General features: G+C 60.8%; 1 protein-coding gene across 2 annotated transcripts in view; it reads right to left on the bottom strand.

The window, feature by feature from the left end:
• The window catches only part of CAMSAP3 (calmodulin regulated spectrin associated protein family member 3), a 34,209-nt gene extending 16,594 nt beyond the window's left edge, over window positions 1-17,615 (bottom strand). For both annotated transcript variants that reach the window (XM_077838808.1, XM_077838809.1), the window contains exons 1-2: window positions 17,352-17,615; window positions 4,068-4,333 (exon numbers count right to left, since the gene is read on the bottom strand). In XM_077838808.1, the coding sequence (XP_077694934.1) occupies window positions 4,068-4,333; window positions 17,352-17,499 (414 nt within the window). In that variant the 5' untranslated portion in view covers window positions 17,500-17,615. The remainder of the gene's footprint in view (window positions 1-4,067; window positions 4,334-17,351) is intronic.
• Window positions 17,616-19,104: the final 1,489 nt, after the last annotated feature.

Genomic DNA, 19,104 nt, shown 5'->3' with positions numbered 1-19,104 from the left:
CAGATCCCCTGGCATCCCATTGTGGCTAACGTTTAACCCGATTAGCGCAGCTCCGACCCTGGTACCGGTGCTCCCAGCTCCCCCACGGCTACAGCCTGTGAGGAATCCAGCCGGCTGTTGCTTAAGAGAGCAGCTCGTCAATCATTAACATGAGCCCATCCCCCATAGGGCAGGGCACAGGCACCAGCCTGAGTGCAACAGAGGCCCCAATGGCAGTGCCCACACCAAGCCTAGAGACTCCAGTGTGCATTGGGCTCCCCTATTCCTATCTCCCATCCCGGGGGGTTGGATCCCAGACATAGGGGGCAGCTCAGGTCAGGCTCCCTGGAGAACAACTGGGTCAGACAGAGCCTGCCCGGAAACCCCCAGCGAGTGGGGAAGAATTCAATTAGCCAGGCCTGGGCTGAGCAGGGGCAAATTGGGGTGTGTTATGCCAGTATCGCCTAAGAAGCTGCCAAGGGCAGAACCACGGGGGGGAGGGCGAGGGGGGGCAGTGCAGGACACAAGGAACACTCGCCTTCCTGAAGAAGGCAGCCCAGGAAGGGTTTGTTTTGTCCAGGCCACGAAGTTAAACAGGGCAGCTAACACCCCTTGACCTGACTCTCAGCCTTCCGTGGCCCAGACAGACGTGTGGGGGAAGAGGAGAGAAAGAGAGGGGCTTTTGTGACAGGGATTTGGAGAGGCTGACTAGAAGAAACACCAGTTGGGTAATAGAGATCAGCCCCCGATAGCCTGCGGAACTGCCTGCCACTGGATCTCAGAGGGTCAGAGAAGGAGCTAGATGTTTTCTGTAAGCAGTGGGACAGTGGCAGCTCCATTAGCTGGGAGAGATGCTCACAAGGGTCATAAACCCTCACACCCACTTAAGGCAGACCCAGACCCAACCCCCAGCTGAGTCCCCAACAGGGAGAGAATTTCCTCCCATGCAAGAGGTAAAGAGCCCCCTGCCCATGAGGGGTCTGTTACTGGCCAGCATCAGCCACCAGGGACCAGCCCAGACACATGATTGCTATGGCAGAGGTGGAGAGTCTGCACTAGGAAGAGACACTCTATAAGCCCTCACAGCCAGGGCCACTGGGCCAATGCACCCTCTAGCCTAGGCTATGCAGTGTGGGAGAGGATGACAGACCAGTGCAGTCTTGCTAGGCAGACTGGCTCTCCCAGCCCTGTGGGATTTAGGGATGGGGATTACAGCGCCATGGCAGCATGGGCCTGGCAAGTCTCCCATGAGGACGGGGATCAGGCACTGCTCTGACAGGGCATGGGGCAGCCCGGCCAGCTAGGGCAGCAGCTGGGATTGGAGGGAGTCATTCTCCCTCCCCACAGCCATGGAGCCTGTCATAAATATAAAGGGAAGGGTAAACACCTTTAAATCCCTCCTGGCCAGAGAAAAAAACCCTTTCACCTGTAAAGGGTTAAGAAGCTAGGATAACCTCGCTGGCACCTGACCAAAATGACCAATGAGGAGACAAGATACTTTCAGAGCTAGGGGGAGGACAAAGGGTCCTCTCTGTCCGTATGATGCTTTTGCCGGACCAGAGCAGGAATGCAGGTCAGAACTCCTGTAAAGGGTTAAAAAGCAACCTAGTTAGATGTGTGTGAGATTCTGTTTTGTTTAAATGGCTGATAAAATAAGCTGGGCTGGATGGAATATATATTCCTGGTTTTGTGTCTTTTTGTATCTTAAGGTTTTGCCGAGAGGGATTCTCTATGTTTTGAAGCTGATTACCCTGTAAGGTATTTACCATCCTGATTTTACAGAGGTGATTCTTTTACTTTCTCTTTAATTAAAATTCTACTTTTAAGAACCTGATTGATTTTTCATTGTTCTTAAGATCCAAGGGTTTGGGTCTGTGTTCATCTATGCAAATTGGTGAGGATTTTTATCAAACCTTCCCCAGGAAAGGGGGTGTAGGGCTTGGGGGATTTTGGAGGGAAAGAAGTTTCCAAGCAGGCTCTTTCCCGGTTATTTTTGTTAGACGCTTGGTGGTGGCAACAATAAAGTCCAAGGGCAAAAGGTAAAATAGTTGGTACCTTGGGGAAGTTTTAACCTAAGCTGGTAAAAATAAGCTTAGGGGGGTTTTCATGCAGGTCCCCACATCTGTACCCTAGAGTTCAGAGTGGGGAAGGAACCTTGACAGAGCCTAAACCAGGCAGGACTGGGACACTTCTAGCAAGTTTGTGCCCTGATAGCGCCCCCAGGGGCTGGGATAGACAGCTGGGGCTGGGACCTGCAGCCCCCTCCCCCCGCCCCCCCCGGCCAGTCCCTGTCCAGGAAGCCCAGCCCAAAGGGCAAGGGAGCCCTGCCCAGAGCTGCCCACTCCTGGGAGTCAGAGCTGAGGAAGACTCCTCCAGCCCATCCTCCACCATCACTCCCTCCCAGCAGGGCTGCCCTCTCCTGTCCCATCCCAGCAGTCGTCCCAGCCCGGCTATCGACCCCGTGCCACGACAGCTCCCATTGGCAGCAAGCCAGCTGCTCCCCACCCCCCCAGCTCTGTGGAGCAGCCTCTAATCCCCATTGCCTGCTCCCCCTCAGCACAGGGGAGAAGCCAAAAAGGGCCCAGTGTCCCCCCTGCCCATACCCCAGCTCTCCCAGGGTGCCCACCCCCACCTGCAGGGGCAGCAGGTCCCAGAGCCAGCTCCCTGGGGCATCAGGCCTCGAGACCAGGCACTGGGAGTCCAGGACTCGGTGCTGCCATTGAGCGCCACCCACACCCTCCCAGGGCAGCCCAGCTACCAGGGCACCCTGCTGGAGGCACGCAGGAGAGCCTGCCACACGGCTGTGATTCCCCCGCGCCTCCTCCCAGAGCAGTGTGTGGCCCAGAGAACTGGGTTGTGCTCTCACCGTGCCCTGCACGAATGTCCCCCCTCCCCGGCTCTGAACAGGCCGTCTATATATGGCACGCATGCGCGTGTGTGCGCACCCCCCCGCCCCCCCGCACTCCCAGGCTGAGCCAGAGCCCTACGGCCAGATCACCAGGGCAGCGTTAATAGCAATCCGGGCACAGCTCGGCTCGCCACAATCTCATCAGGCCCCTGCTGGCAGAGCCACACCAACAGCTGGGCCCCCAACCAGCCCACACTGGCAGGTTTTATAGTCTCCAGGCTACAGGAGCAGACCCCCCTCCCCCCAAATCACCCCTGGATTTAAGCAGGCTGGCAAGACCCTCCCCCCGCAGCATCTGGGGCTTATCCAGCCCAGACAGCAGCTGCTCCCGGCAGAGCTGACCTGACTTCCCAGAGCCCCTGGCTAGTGCCACCTTGGGGCCCCCAGTCAGGAGCCCTGCGCTCACAGCCCCAGTCTCACACACCAGGGATTGCCTACAAATAGCACCCCCCCCTCCAGACAGCATTAACCCCACACAGGGCACCAGCCCCCTCTGCTTTTTACACCTGGACACCCTGCAACCTGGCCCAGCCTGAAGAGGGGAGGGGGCCCCTCTCTGGGTTTGAAAGTCCCCCCCAGCACACACAACAGCCAGGGCCCCTGGGTCAGCACCAAGCCTGCAGATAGCGGGAGGGGGATGGGAGAGGCCTGAGGGTGGTTCAGGTGCCAGCCGGGATCCCAGCTTGTAAAGGCCCCACCCAACGCCAATGCACTTCCCAGGCCTGTGCCCAGTGCCTGCAGGCGGAGGCGGCAGCCAGGATGGGCAGAGAGTGGGGACAGACCTGCCCAATCCAGGGTGCCTGCTCCCTCCCCGGTGCTGGGCTCAGACCCTTCCCCCTAAGAAGCCTATTCCAGGGGCACCACAGCTCCCACTCCCTGCCCTGGAGCATCTGCCCCTTCCAGCACATGGCCTGGGCTCCAGGCACCCTCCTATCCTCGGCCAGCCAAGGCCCCACTGGGCACCTCCCACAACCCTGCAGCAGGCACTCTCTCTCCACACAACGCAGAGAAAGGTCCCTGAACAGGACGTACCCACGCACAGGGAGACACGGGGCAGTCTGGAAGCTGCCTCCCCCGGCTGTTTGGAGGACCCTAGACAGACCCCCCCCCCCCCCCATTACTGCACTGGAACATGCACCCCTGAAGCAGTCACCAGAAGGTCCCCCCATCTGGCCCTTACCATCTTGATGGGTTTCTGGCGCAGGTCGGCCTCCTTGACAGCCTTATCCTGGTAGGTGGGGGCCAGGCCACGGCGCCCCAGCAGCGCCAGCAGGGCAGCATTGTCCTTGGGGGCAGGTGCAGCCACATCGTCGGGGGGCAGCACCTGGTGGCAGGCCCGGCAGTAAATGTCTGAGGAGAGCAAGAGGCGCGTCACGGGCGGCTTGATGTGCTCCTGCTCGTACTGGTCCGTGTAGAAGGGATCGCGCAGCTCCTCCGGCACGTTCTCTGCAAGGAGAAGGGGGTGAGGAGCTGCTGGGGGGGCCCCTTACTCACCCAGAATCCCCACAGATCTCCCATGGCTCCCATTCACCCAGAACACCTCGCTCACTATCCCCCAACAGCCTCTCACAGCTCCCCCATGCCCCAAACGGTCCACCTCATTCACAGCCCCCTGAATCCCCATGGCCTCCCATTGGCCAATTCCCATGGCCCCCTTTCCCTCCACAGCCCCACTCACCAAGCCCCCAAATTCCTCCCTTGTTACATTCCCCCCTATAGGGGACACTGGAGAAGGAGAAGGTTTTCCCCAACCGTCAGTGCTGGAGAAGGGGACCCCCAGCCCCTGTGGGGCCCAACAGCAGCAAGCCTGGCCCCCGCCCTGATTCCCAGCTCCCAGACAGGATCTGCCCCCCACGTGGCACCTGTACAGACATGTCTCAGGATATGAGAAGCAGGGGCCGACATGTCTTCCCATGGGCCATGGCCCCGCTGCCTCCCTCGCCCAGAGCTGCCAGGGCGTCAGGCAGAGGCGGATGGAGCCGACAGGGTTCCCAGGCATGGGGAGGGGCAGGCAGGTGCATTGGAAGGGTTGGGGTCACTCCCAGGGACAGAAGGGGCATAGCAGCCAGCATGAGACAGAGCACAGGGGGTTGATCCCAACCCTTGCAGCCCCCCAGAGCACACCCACAGCCCAGTCAGCCCGTCCAGCAGCAGGGAGCCCCAGGACAACCTGGTTCTTTGGCTTCCCCTCAAACAGCAGCCAGGAGAGACGGCTGCAGACTGGCTGAGGTGGAACCCACTCCCCACCCTGCCAGAGTGGGCCCCAGCCCAACTGTGGGAGAGTCCCCACTAGCAGTGCAGTGGCCATGACACCACTGGGCTGCCCCAGTCACCACAAGGGGGGCTCCACCAAGACTGAGACAGGCTTACCTGGGACCCAGTGACAGGCAGCAAGCTCTCCCAGGGGGGCTGAGACTCACTGGCCCAACCTCCCACTCTGCTCCTGGGGGCATGGAGCAGGCAGTGCTCTGTACTGCTACCCCTCAGACATGAGTTCAACTCTGACACTTCCATGTGCTGTCATCTTGGATCTCACTATGACGGGCCACGAGAGAGCCAAGAGCTCCCAGCCACTGCAGATGACCAATTCCAGAGTTCTTGTGCCACCCCATCCCCAACAGCAGGGCTGAGCCAGCACCCCTAGCCCCTCCTAGCATAGTGCCCAGAGGGCAGGCAGAAGCAGCAGCCAGTCACCTTCCTAGGAGGCCCCACAGCTGCTAGGAACAACCCCTTTGCACCAGCCTGATCTGGGGCACTTTGGAGTGCCCCCCTTGCTGGCCATGGAACTGGTGCAATGTCCCCCCGCCACCCAATGCAGCACTCAGGGGTTAGTCTTTGCTCTGATGGCACATGCATTCCAGGTGCTCCTGCCTGGAACCCCTGCCCACTCTGCCATGGGCACCCCCAGTGCAGGCACAGCCTGGCTCCCCCACACCATGAGTTACCCCACCCCCCCCAGAGCTGGGATGCCAGGTTGCTCACACACCTCCTGCAATGTAATCCTCAGGCAGGAGCCATTAAGGGGGGGAAGGGAAACCAGCCAGGCCGGCTGCTCCTGGCCCTGGGCCCAGCCTCAGAAGACTTGTTGGAGTCACCCCACAGCCCCACACTGGGAACTCGCAGGACAGATCCTGGAGAACTTCCCTGGGGGTGCAGTTCCCAGGGAGGCAGTATCACAAGCCCCATCCCCTTCGGGGGCGGGGGGGCTGCTGGCTGGAGAGCAGCAGGGAAGGGGACTCACTCACTGACCCCAGGCTCACCAAGGTGCAGAGGGAATTCAGCCAGCCCAGATCCATTGGGATTAATGGAACCTGGGACATGGGTGCAGAGGTCACTGTGCCAGCCCCTTGCCACAGATGGCTACTGGGGCAGGGGGATCACTGGGCACAGAGACACCAGGCCTATATTAGGGGGAATGGGGCTGATCAATAACCCAGATAGCGCCACAGCTCCCACCAGCTTCAGCAGGTTGTTCTCAATAGGCCAGCCTGGGAGCCAGGACTCCTGGGTTCCATTGCCAGCTCTGGGAGGGGAGCGGGATCTAATGGGTTACAGCAGGGGAGCTGGGAGCCCAGACTCCTGGGTTCTCCCTCTGGCTCTGCCCCACTCACTGATAATGACTCCGACATTTATGTCCAAGGTGACATAAGGGGGGCAGGGTGCACATACTCCTTACAGTCCCCTCTCCCTCCCACACAAAGAGGCAGGAAGAGATGGGCCCTCCTGATGCTGTTTTCTATGCAGAAAGGACATAAAACATGAGATTTGTGCACCAACTCCCCCACCACCACAAGCATGCGCACACGTGCACACACACAGGGGACAACGACATTCTTGAGCAGGGAGCGTGCCCCCCACCCCCAGGGAACAGGTGGAGCAGCCCACGCAGCTGAGTCAGCATCACCTGATGGCAGAGTCCCTGCTGCACACGGGACCTGCAGCTCCAGCATGGAGACACCACGCCCCCCTGTGGCACTGTGCCCACGACACCTGCCTGCCCCTCCAGCGGCCGACGCTGGGAACAGCCAGATCCCAGGACGGGGTGGGGGTGAGTGTGGGTGCAGACACCCCAGCCCCCAAGGCACAGTTACGTAATCCCAGTTTAGCGCAACGGGGCTCAACCCCGCTACACATCACGCCCCACAGCAGGATCTCTGCTCTGGATTAAAGGAGCTGTGTGCAGGAGTGAGGGGAGGAAGGAGCAGACTGGGATTAAGGGGCCCTGGTTGCGATAGCGGGGGGCTGCAGGGCTCAGACACTGCTTCCCAAGCAGCTCCTGATGTTTGAGATTCGCAGAGCCCGGCTCAGAGGGGCAGAGTGGGGAAGGTCCAAGGGCAGGGCAGCCTCAGGGGAGGGAGAACAGGCCTGTGACAGCCACAGCAACACGCCCTGGCACAGGGCCCCCGGGACCCCGCTGAGGCTGGGTGGAAAGGGAGAGTGAGCGGCAGGAATCAACACAAAGGGCCTGCGTGACAGAGCTGGGGGGCTAGAGTGCACAGCCCTGCTCCTGCCCTTTGGATGACTGGCTGGAGGTTCCCTATGCTGACCTCAGCGGGAACCCACTGGCTGCAGGGCTCCGATAACAGCCCCCAAGGAATCAGTGTGGAGCTGCCAACAGCAGCAGAGAAACAAGGGTCCAAACCCAGTAAGTCAGGACTCCTGGGAGCCCTGCCCCTGGGACCTTCCTCCACTCTCTGCCCTAAACAGCTGGGCAGCTGCCACATTCCACCTCAGAGGTGGCTGCCTCCCTGCACTGGAAGCTCCATGCTAGTGCTACCAGCCCCGGCGATGCAAGCCAGCAAGCTAATCCAGCCCTGTTGCCAGCTCCTGAGCCACTTATCTGGGCAAGGCTGTGAGGAGAACAGGGCAGCGCTGGGTCGGGGCCAGACCTCCCTCACCCCTGGGGAGCCTGCCCGGCTTTATCTTGGATAAGCACAGCTGGGAGACAGCCCCTCCCCCAGCCTGTCAGGCATGCAGATGGGAGCCACGCACATTCAGCTGCCCAGAGGTGGGAGCCAGGGGCACACCCCACACAGAGCACCCCAAACACCCGCTCTCTGCTGTGAGAGCAGGGGGTGGGCAGAACTGCTCTGAGCACCAGGAGGGAATCCCAGGGGAGGGGAGAGGGGAGGTGAAGGGAACAGTCTCCAAGGCCCCAGCATCTCAAGCACCAACCCAGGGCACACTAGCCTCATCTGCAGAGTCCCCAGGCTGGGCCAGGCTGCAGTGGGGGCTGGGACCAGGGCACGGTGCCACCCAGCCTCCTGGAGACCATGAGGCAGGGACACAGCTCCCAGCATATGCCCGGAGCTGGGCCCAGCCCCTGAGGCTGGATGTCAGGGATCCCTGCAGAGCCCCCACTGGGCTCCCACAGCTGGAGGAGGCGGATAGACTCCAAGGCCAGAAGGGACCACTGTGATCATCCAGTCCAACCTCCCGGATAGCCCAGGCCCCAGGACCACCCGGTTCATGCCCCTGAGGCTAGAGCAGGGTGGAAAGAGAAAGTGCTATCCTTGCTGTAACAGCCGGCCAGCGACAGAGAATCCCCCACGCTCTGGGGGATCTGGTCCCTCCCTGGTAAAAACATGCACCTTATTCCTAGGCTGAACTTGTCCCGCTTCAGCCTGGCTCGGGGGGGGCCTTCTTCTGCTAGATGGACGAGCCCCTCAGCCAATAGCTGTTCCCCATTTAGGAACTCAGACTGGGATCAAGTCACCCCTTAACCTTCTCATTGTTTAACTAGATTGAACTCCTAGAGTCTACCACCCCTGGGCACCCCCCTGAGACTCCCCTAACATGGGGCAGGAAGCGCTGGCACAAGCAGACACCCACAGGCCTCTCTTCCCCCAACCTGGCTCACCCCTAGCTGCCAAAGCACTGGGACCTGCAGCCACCACTGCAGCATATCTACATCACCAAATAAGAGCCCACGGCGTGCACGCCACCAGGCGGAGCTGCACAGGACACGAAGGCCCCTGCACGCACCCTCCCAGCAACTCGGGGCCAGCCCCTGGCCACGTCCCGGAGATGGCAGCCCGGTGTTCCTGCTCCGGAGATGCCAATGCCTCGCATGTAGACAGGCCCAGAGAAAGGCCCTGATCCCGGGGCTGTGAGCATCGCTGCTAAGGGGTCTTTCTGACCTACATGCTGCCCCCATCTCCACAGCCAGGCCCCAGGGAAGGGTGCAGACTGTACTGCATCCCATGCCCAGCTGCTGGCCTGGTCACTCATAGGGCATGCCAGTGGCAGGGAGGCCCACACAGCACCTGCACCCAGGACATGCCACCAGCTTCACGGTGGGAAGGCTTGTGCTCCCATCCAATCAGCCAATGGGAATGCTGTTGTGTGACTTTCCCGACCAATCAGGCAAGGCACAAACAGGCGTGGCTGAAAACGTGGTACCTAGTGGAATGGGCAAGCCCCAGCCTTCATGTCCTAGCCTGGAAAGCAGCAGCCTCCCACAGGACCCCAGAAGCCCCTTCCATTCCCCCCAGCACCCAAGAGGCCCCTATTTCCCCACCCCATCATGCCAGTCCTCGGGTGGGGAAATAGGGATAATGGTAACCGACTGGGAGACAAGCACAGAGGGGGTGTTTAGATACATGCCTAACTCCCAGCCCCCGACTAACCCACAAGGCGATGCCCTGCCCCCACCATACCAGCCAAAACGCCTCCCAGCACAGCTTCCCCATGAGATGCCAGCTTCTCCACCCCACAGGGACTTCCTCTGTTCCCTTCCCCGCTCCCTCCAGCAACAAGAGATCCATCACCCGAACTGCAGCAGCTAAAGTGCTCTCCCACCACAATAGGGTGGGGAATGGGGGTATTGGACATCTCCCCCACCCCACAAGGGACCCATCCCCAGGGAGCAGCATGGAGGCCTTTCTCAACAGCAGGGGGTGTGACCAGCAGAGCCCAAAACCAAAACCAAAACCAAAGCCAGGCAGAGGGGTGGTCACCACCACCCCACTCCTGCTAGGGAGAAAATCAGGCCCCTCCCCTCAGGGACCCCCAAACCAGCCACCTACATTTGACAGAGAGCAGGCAAGGGGACAAGGGAGAGGAAATTCCCCATAAACCAAGTCTCCTCCCCCATGTACTCGGGATTCTCGTCCCTTCCCCGCCCCACACACTTCAGACTACAGCTCATTTCTCCCCACATAATCCGGATTGCCCAGCATCCCTCTTCCTCCTTCCACCTTGTGATCGGGGTTCTCCTGGCCCATACTTACCTCCACTCCACATAATCCAACCCCCTCTGCTCTCCCTACCTCCTATATCCTGGGCTTCCCCTGCCCAGGCCCCCGGAGCTTTCCTAACCTGTCTCAGAACACAGCCCCCCCGATCCCTTTGCCTCCACCTGCCCACCCCCGTATAATCCAGATCCCCCTCTTCTTCCCAGGTGTGCGTGCGTGCACGCACACACACACACCCCGGTGTAACCTGCCCTCCCTCTCTAGCACTCCCTCCGGCCCCCCAGCACTCAGGAAGCAGGTGCCGGTGCCCGGGGAGCCATGGCACAAGACTTTGGTGGCCTGCACGGGTGCACATGATGTGAGACACCCAGTCGCTTGGCAGGAGCCAGGCTTCAAACCCAGCTCCAAGGCAGGGGCACGGCCCCCGGAGACAACAGGTCCCAACAAGCCGTGCCACCTGATGGTTCGGGGCCAGGTGCAGCAGGGCCTGCTGGGGCCTGTAGTCCATGCAGCACATGAGCGTCTGGAATTATGTTAGCTGGGGCACATCCCTCCTGAATCCAGTGCATCAGGGCATCAGCTGAGCCTTAGGGAGGGGATCAGAAAGGAAATCTCCCAAGCTGGGATGGGCTCGCACAGTCCAGACATGGGCCAGGGGGAGAAGGCACCCCCTGCCCCCACCCCACAGCAGGGCCTGCTCAGAGCTGGGAGCCCAGGCTGCAGGGACTAGCATGCTGTGCTAGGAGTGGGGGCAGCAGCTGGGCACCGAGAACTGGAGATGGCTCCAGCAAATAGGAGGTGTGGGCAACCGGAGGCAGAGGACACGGTGGCTGTGGAGGCCCAGGGGTTAAGGCAACGCCAGGACTAGTTGAGAGTGGTGGCACACAGCTGACCAGCCAGGATTAGAGAAAAATATAGGCAGACTGGCTCTCCCTTCCCCTACCCACCCACAGCGAGGTCACTGCCAAGGTAACACCCTGTTACCCTCGAGACCCCGACTCCTGAGAGCTGGCAGCCTGGGGCAGGGCTGACAGGGCCTGTCTACACTAGGCAAGGAGAAGCTGCAACAAGCCACTCCCTGCAGTGCCTGCACATCTGCCCCCAGTGGGGTCCCAGGCCGGCTCCAAATATGGGGATCGCCCATCCCTAATGGGGCGAGACAGTCCAACTCCTGGCCCCAGGCTAAATGACTCTTGTACAGCCTTTGTCCCGGATTCCCTGTGGAGTCGCTCTGCGCCTGCCTGATGCTTGGGGGCAGCACCAGCCTCTTCCTGGTGGGGTGGAGGGCCTGAGGTGGGTTTTTGCCCCCCATTCCCATGCAGCCCCACCCCCTGCTTCTCCTCATCCCCCCGGAGGCCCCATTGTTGGCCAGGCCAGAAGCCAGAGCTGGGCAGTAGCAAGAGCTGCTCTCAGAGTCTGGGCCACTGTGGGGAGTGCCAGATCCTGCAACTGCCCTGGAGGAGGTGGGGAAGGACATGGGCCCACAGGGGGACCAGAGCCTACCTGGTAGAGAAGGGCAGCGCCTCCCATTGGGGAAGTACCCTGAAGCCCTGCTCCTCACCGGAGATCCGGGATCCCAGAATGCACTGTTGCTGCCATTGCCAGGGCACCGGGACATCACAAGGGAATGAAAGACCATTGGGATCTCCTGTACAGCACAGGACAGAGACCTGCCCCAAGCTAATTCCTAGAGCAGAGCTTTTAGAAAAACCTCATCTTAATCTAAAAATAGTCAGTGAAGGAGAATCCACCACAACCCTCGGTAAACTGTGCCAACAGATAGTAACTCCCGCCATTAAAAACATACACCTTACCTCCACTCTCAACATGTCTAGCTTCACCTTCCACTCTTTGGATAGGGTTAGACCTTTGTCTGCTAGGCTGAAGAGCCCAGTATTAAATAGTTTTGCCCATGTATGTACTTGTAGACTCACCAAATCACTCCTTAACCTTTTCTTTGTTAAGCTGAATGTAGTGATAGACTCAGAGCTCAGTCTAAGTCAGCTTTCTAATCCTTTAATCATTCTCATGGCTCTTCTCTGATCCCTCTCCAATTTACTGACATCCTTTGTGATGTATGGGGCATCAGAGCTGGACACAGGATTCCAGCAGCAGTTACACCAGTGCCAAACAAAGGTAAAATAACCTCTCAGCTCCTACTTGAGATTCCTGTTTATGCATCTCAGGATTGCATTAGCCTTTTTGGCCACAGCATCACACTGGGGGCTTATGTTCAGCAGATGATCCACCATGACCCCCAGTCACAGGTTCCCAGGACAGAGCCCCCATCCTGTAAGTCTGGCCTACGCTCTTTGTCCCTAGATGCCTACGTTTACATTTAACCAGATTAAAAGGCAGATTGTTTGCATGCGCCCATTTACCAAGCGATCCAGATGGCTCTAAATTAGTGACCGGTCTTCATTGAGGAGGAGCAGCAGCCCCAGGGTGAGGGAGTCAGGGGCTACCTCTCCCACACCACAGCCCTTCTCCAGGTTGGGAAAGGCAGAGACAGCAAAGGCTCAGCAGACCCCAGCCATGCTGGGATAGCCACAGGGGCGGTGGGAGCTTTCCCCCACTGGCCTCTGTCCCTTTGCACTGAGAAGGTATTCAGAAGCCCGTTCCCATCCCTGAAGGAGCCAAACAATGTGGGGGAAGGGGATGTGGGTTACAGAGATACCCACCTCCATTGGGGGCTCACGCCACAGTCTCCCTGCGCCCCACCCCCCATCACCCACCTCCCTCCAGCAGATGCAAGAGCCTCCCCCAGCACAGCTCTCTAGAGAGGTTCAGCGGGAATGCCCCTAGAAACAGTGCCGGGGGGGGAGGGTACAACAGGCATCAGGGGATGCAGCTGGGGTCAGTGCGATCGGGGTGGACTGGCTCTGGGGTGGGACCTGAGCACATACCCAGGCATCTCGCCCTGGCAATCCCAGCCTGCCCAGATCATAGCTGAGACCAGCTTGCTTCCCTTCCCAGCCTTCCCACTGCAGCACTTCAGCAGCCAGGAGTCCCCGCCCCTGCCTGAATCACCAGGTTTGAACATGGCGTTGGAGCAGCTGGGCCAGGATCCTGTCAGGACTCGTCTGGTGCTCGTGCCGCTGCCTGTGTTGACACCAACGTGCCAACGAACTGGCGTTCCAGGCCCGGTCCCCGCAGGCCTCGCTGGGCTACCACAGGTCGCACCCCTGCCCCAACAGGGTCGTTCTGGGATGGAGACAGGGTCCTGCAATGCCTGTGACACCTCTGAACAGCCGCCTGGCTGCGGCGGGAGAGTTTGCAGGTGCTGATGGGAATCTCTGTAGTTCCAAAAGGCAGGAACCCTTGTAGGGGCTACCGCTGGAGCCTTGGCCCATTGAGCCAAGCTTAATTGAAAGAGTGGTGAGCAATTTTGGCCTTTGGGGCACAGTGGGGTGTAGTGGCTCCAGCTCCACACTGGGAGTCAGGATTGCAGGGTTCAATTCCCAGCTCTGCTACTGACCTGCTGTGCAGCTGCACTCTGTGCCTCAGTTTCCCCGCCACACTTTACTTACTGGGAGCTCTTTGGGGCACAGACTGTCTCTTATTAGGGATCCATGCAGTCCTGGGCCCAATGGGGCCCCTTAATCTCAGCTGGGGGAGCCCATGCAGTAGCCAGCACAACAGCTCTCCCCACCCCCCGAGGCAGAACCTGCAGGCACTCCTGTCAGACACCAACAGCAGCTACCAGGGCCTTGCGTACCCACCACCCAGCTCCACTGGGTCTGTAGCGCTGATGGGACCTGACTCAGTCCACAGCCAGCCCAAAACCCAACCGGGCCTCAGCGCTGGAATGCAAACATGTGTGTGTTTCCAGCTCAGGTCGGCAGGGTTGCCGGCAGGTGTCGGCATTGCCAGGGCTGAAGATAAGCATGCTTTCCCAGCAGGGCCCTAGACTCTGAACCTGACGCTGCCCCACCAGGGCCACCCTGGCCTGGGTCCAAAGCAGATGACGCAGCCTCCCTGCTTGGGCTGTTTATGTGTGACACAGAAGGGCAGGGACAGGGGGAACCTGTTCTCAGCTGGGCCCCCTCCCTCGCTCCACATACAGCACCAGGCTGGTGAACTCTGCACCCTGCCCTGACCCTGCTGTCATCAACTCCATCCTGTCCCACACCCTGTAACACCCAGCTGGGCAGGACCTGCCTTCACTTCCTCTGAAGTGCCAAGCCTCACCCCAGAGCCAGCTGCATTCTAGCAGCCAGTGAGTAACTCCCACACAGAGCAGGCCACAGGCCGCTAGCTCTTTGTTCTCCCATGGCCTTGGCAGCGCTCACCCCGACAGAGTGCCAGCCCCTAGTCCAGAAGCATTCGCCTGGGCTGCAGCTCTGCCTTCAAGCCCTCCCACATTACTTCCAGGTCAGCAGTATCAGCTTAACGTCCCCCCTCCCCCCAGGCTGGCTGCTTAGTAAGTGAGGCTTCCCTCTCTCATCACCATGTGCCTGCGACACAGGGCTCTTAGCACCCACCCCAATGGGGATGCACTGCCCCCTCCCAGCTCCTTCTGCCATCCCTCCCATTCCCAGCCACACAACACTAGAAGGGAAAAGGAATTCCCCCACCAGCCAGCGTGTGGAGGAGGTTTGGGGGGGCCCCACCCCATCCCCAGCCTGTGTGAAAGAGAGCTGCTCCCAGCCAGACATCTGGGGCAGATCAGAGGCCAGGCAGAGGCAGGAGAGCCCCACAGCTGGCTGGGAGCCAGGGATGTCAGGAGTTCAGGGGAATGGGGTAGAAGACACGGTTCTGGGGGGCTGAAGGAACAGAGAGCCCTTAATGGGAAGGTTCGCTTGCCCCTCACTACCATCACCCAAAGTTGATCCCCGGGCCTCCTGGAACATCAGGTCAGACGGAACTTGGTGCAGGACCCCACAGAGACGGTGGGGGAAGGGGAAGACCCTATTGGCCAACTGATCCCAGTCCCATGCTGCCCTGCCAAAGGGGCCCAGGGGGAGGGGGTGGTGGTGTTGGGTAAGGGCAGTGGAAGCCCACACACCCTGGATCTAGGAGCCAGCACATGAGGCCTAACCCCACTGATGAGATGGGACAATTTGGGCTCCGCATGAAGCTCCCACCCAGAGGGGACCCCTCCTCATCTCAGATTCAGTCTCTGGGTCCCCAGGCAATGTCTGCAGTCACTCCTCACTCAGAGAGTCTGGCCAGCCCGGCTTCTTGAGCTGCATTCCCAGGGCAGGTGCCAGCACTAGCCAGGTGCCCTCGGCACAGGGACACACCCTGGAAGGCTGGCAAGCCAGCTGCCTCCCCATGAGGTCACATCAGTAGCTAGGGCAGGCCAGCAGAAGCCCCATTGCTGGAGGCAGCACCCCAGAGCAGTGCAGACAATTCCCTCCCCCAGTTGGGCTTTTCCAGCTCCAGCGTCATCATAGAGAGATAAAGGTTTGACAGTGACACCTGCCAAGGCCACTGGACACAGCCAGTATCACAGCCTGGCAGGGCGGGGCACAGCACCAGCCAGCCGCCCACGGCCCTGGGCACGCAGCAGCAGCAAGCAGAGGGTTAAAGCAGCGCCATGCACACGTCACCACGGCTCCCACCACCCAGGGCCTGCTACTGCAACAAAAGGGCCTCGGCACTCCGGGAGACAATACAGAGCAGCTCAAGGGCTGGAGAGTAAGGCGCTGGGGGTGTCAGGCACAGCAGCCCCCTCTGCCCATCCGAGATAAGACACAAATAGAGGAACAAACACGGCCTTCAGTCAAAACCCTTTGCCGGCCAGGTCCTTTCCGCCCTGCCACCGCCGGGAGAGACACCTGCCCACCCAGGGCCTCAGGGAGAGCCAGCCAGGGAGAGAAAAATACATGGAGATTAAATCCCAGCCCTTCTGTATCCCCCCCACTCCACCCTCTCCAATCGCAGAGCAGGCCTGGGGACAGATTGCAGACAGGGCTGGGGGGGATAGACCAGCACACACAACCCCCTCACACCCACTCCCCATCTTCCTGAATATTCAGACAGCCCTTTCACATGTCGCAGCTGCTGGGAGGGAGGGTCTGCACTGCAGGTGACAGACCCACACTTGCCACTGCCCCCCCCCCCACACACACACACCACGCAGCCCTATCCCTGGTGCAGCACAACCCACCAGGGCCAGAGAAAGCCCCTCTGGGCACTGAGATGGAGGGCAAAAACTCTAGCCTATTGTTCGGGCTGGGCGTTTACAGAGCCAGCCAGATGCCAGGCCATACAGCAGGAGCTCCCGGAAACAAGGGCCCTGCTAGGAAGAGGCATGGCAGGGTTATGGCACAGGGGAGGGACCCCTCTTTGCCCCCAGCTCTGAGCAGGCAGGTGAGTGGAGCTGGGGGACTCCCTCCCTTCCCCCTCCCTCCAGAAAAAAAGAGACCCCATCAACCCCACTGCAGCAGCTAAGTGCTCTCCCACCGCAATAAGGTGTGGAATGGGGGTACTGGATATCTCCCCCACCCCACAAGGGACCCATCCCCAGGGAGCAGCATAGAGGCCTTTGTCAACAGCAGGGGGTGTGACCAGCAGAGCCCAAATCCCCCCAAAGCCAAACCCAGGCAGAGGGGTGGTCACCACCACCCCACTCCTGCTAGGGAGAAAATCAGGCCCCTCCCCTCAGGGACCCCCAAACCAGCCACCTACATTTGACAGAGAGCAGGCAAGGGGACAAGGAAGAGGAAATTCCCCACAAACCAAGTCTCCTCCCTATGTACTCTGGATTCTCGTCCCTTCCCCCCCCCCCCCCCCTTCAGACTTCAGCTCATCTCTCCCCCCATAATCCGGATTGCCCAGACTCCCTCTTCCTCCTTCCACCCTGTGATCAGGGATCTCCTGGCCCATACCTACCTCCACATAATCCAACCCTCTCTTCTCTCCCTACCCCCTATATCCTGGGCTTCCCCCTCCCGGGCCTTTGGAGTTTTCCAAACCTTCCTCAATACCTGCCCCCGCAACCCCTATAATCCAGGAACACCCCCCCCCATCCCTGCCTCCATCTACCCCCCAGCCCCGTATAATCCAGATCCCCCTCTTCTTCCCAGGTGCACTCCCCCCATGTAGCTGCCCTCCCTCTCCAACACTCCGGCCCCCCAGCACGTACCCCCTCCAAGCCCCCTATAATGCAGAACCCCCCCCCCAGCCAGATCCCCAGGCCCTTCTAGCTCCACCTCCCCCCCCCCCCCAGCCCGGTATAATCCCGATCCCCCTTTCCACGCCCCTCCCCGCCTCCTCGCGGCGCCTCCCGTCTCCCCTGCCCCCCAGCCGGCCCGCGGTACCTGCGCCCCCGTAGCCCTTGGCCAGCGCCCAGGCCAGGCTGGCGGCGCTGCGCGCCCGGGGGAAGTCATACTGATCCAGGGGCTTGATCTCGGGCACCAGGAAGCTTTTCCTCATCGCCGCGGCGGCAGCAGGGGCGGCGGCCACCATGGCCCGGCCCGGCCCGGCGGCTCAGCAGCCCCGCTCCATGGGGAAGGGGGCCGGCGCCCCGCCCGCGGCTGGTGCTGCACAAGCGGCCGGCGGCGAACGCATCCCCAGCGCGTCTCTCTCCGTCTCCGTCTCCTCCTCCCCCAGCCCCGGCCGCGGCGGCTCCCAGGTGGCGAGCGCAGCGCCCGCCCCCCATGTGATCGCGGCGGCTGTCACTCAGCGCAGGGGGCGGGGCTCGCGGCCAGGTACTTGCCCTGGGCGGGGTGGGGGCAACAGGGAGGGGCTCGCTCTGCGGAGCGTCGTCCCGCCCGTGCAGCCGCCCCGCGCTTGCTGCCCGCATCTGCCCGCACTGGGGCGAAAGGCTGGGAGCCAGCCGGGGGGCTCTGCAGGCTCATTCCCCCCCCGCCCAGCAATGGGGCTCTGCAGACCCATCTGCTCCTCCCCCCTGCAATGGGGCTCTGCAGGCTCATTCCCCCCCCCCCCCCGCCCAGCAATGGGGCTCTGCAGACCCATCTGCCCCCCCCAGCAATGGGGCTCTGCAGGCTCATTCCCCCCCCCCCCCGCCCAGCAATGGGGCTCTGCAGACCCATCTGCCCCCCCCCCAGCAATGGGGCTCTGCAGGCTCATTCCCCCCCCCCCAGCAATGGGGCTCTGCAGACCCATCTGCCCCCCCCCCCAGCAATGGGGCTCTGCAGACCCATCCGCCCGGCAATGGGGGGCTCTGCAGACCCATCCACACAGCTCCCCCGCACATACAGGGAGACGGATGCCCCCGCCCCCCATTGCTGCTGTCTGGGCCGCGCATGTTGGGAGGAAAAAAGCCACATCGCTCTGCGGGGAAGAGACACAAAGGGGCTGCGGGCGGGGAACAGCTCCAAGGCGCTGCGGCCTCGGGCTGGGCCCTCGCCTCAGGGTGTGTGAGAGAGATCCCCTTCCCTTCCCCCCCCCCGGTGTGTGTGTGTGCGAGAGAGAGAGAGAGATCCCCCCCCCCGGTGTGTGTGTGCGAGAGAGCGATCCCCCTACGCTCCCCCCGTGTCTGTGTGTGTGTGTGTGCGAGAGAGAGAGAGAGAGAGATCCCCCCCCGTGTGTATTTTTCCGTGTCTGTGTGTGTGAGAGAGAGAGATCCCCTAAGCTCCCCCCGTGTGTGTGTGTGACAGAGATCCCCCTAAGCTGCCCCACCTTGTGTGTGCATGTGTGTGAGAGAGTGAGAGATCCCCCTATGCTCCCCCGTGTGTGTGTGAGATCCCCCTATACTCCCCCCACAGTGTGTGTGAGAGAGAGATCCCCCTACGCTCCCCTCCCCCCCCGTGTGTGTAAGAGAGCGATCCCCCTCCGCTCCCCCGTGTCTGTGTGAGAGAGAGAGAGAGAGATCCCCCTAAGCTCCCCCCATGTGTGTGTGAGAGAGAGAGATCTCCCATATTCCCCCTTGTATCTGAGAATGAGAGATCCCATGCACTTCCATATGCAGTGTTTGTGAGATCCCCCTATGCCCCCACGTTTGTGTGTGTTTCTGTGATTCCCCCTACACGCCCCATGTGTGCGTGAGAGAGAGACCCCCTAAACTCTCCATGTGTGTGACCCCAATATACTCCCAATGTGTGTGTGTGT

This window comes from Eretmochelys imbricata, chromosome 20 (genome assembly GCF_965152235.1).
Source record: "Eretmochelys imbricata isolate rEreImb1 chromosome 20, rEreImb1.hap1, whole genome shotgun sequence".
NCBI classification, from domain to species: domain Eukaryota; kingdom Metazoa; phylum Chordata; order Testudines; family Cheloniidae; genus Eretmochelys; species Eretmochelys imbricata.
This window is presented reverse-complemented; position numbering and strand designations above follow the sequence as displayed.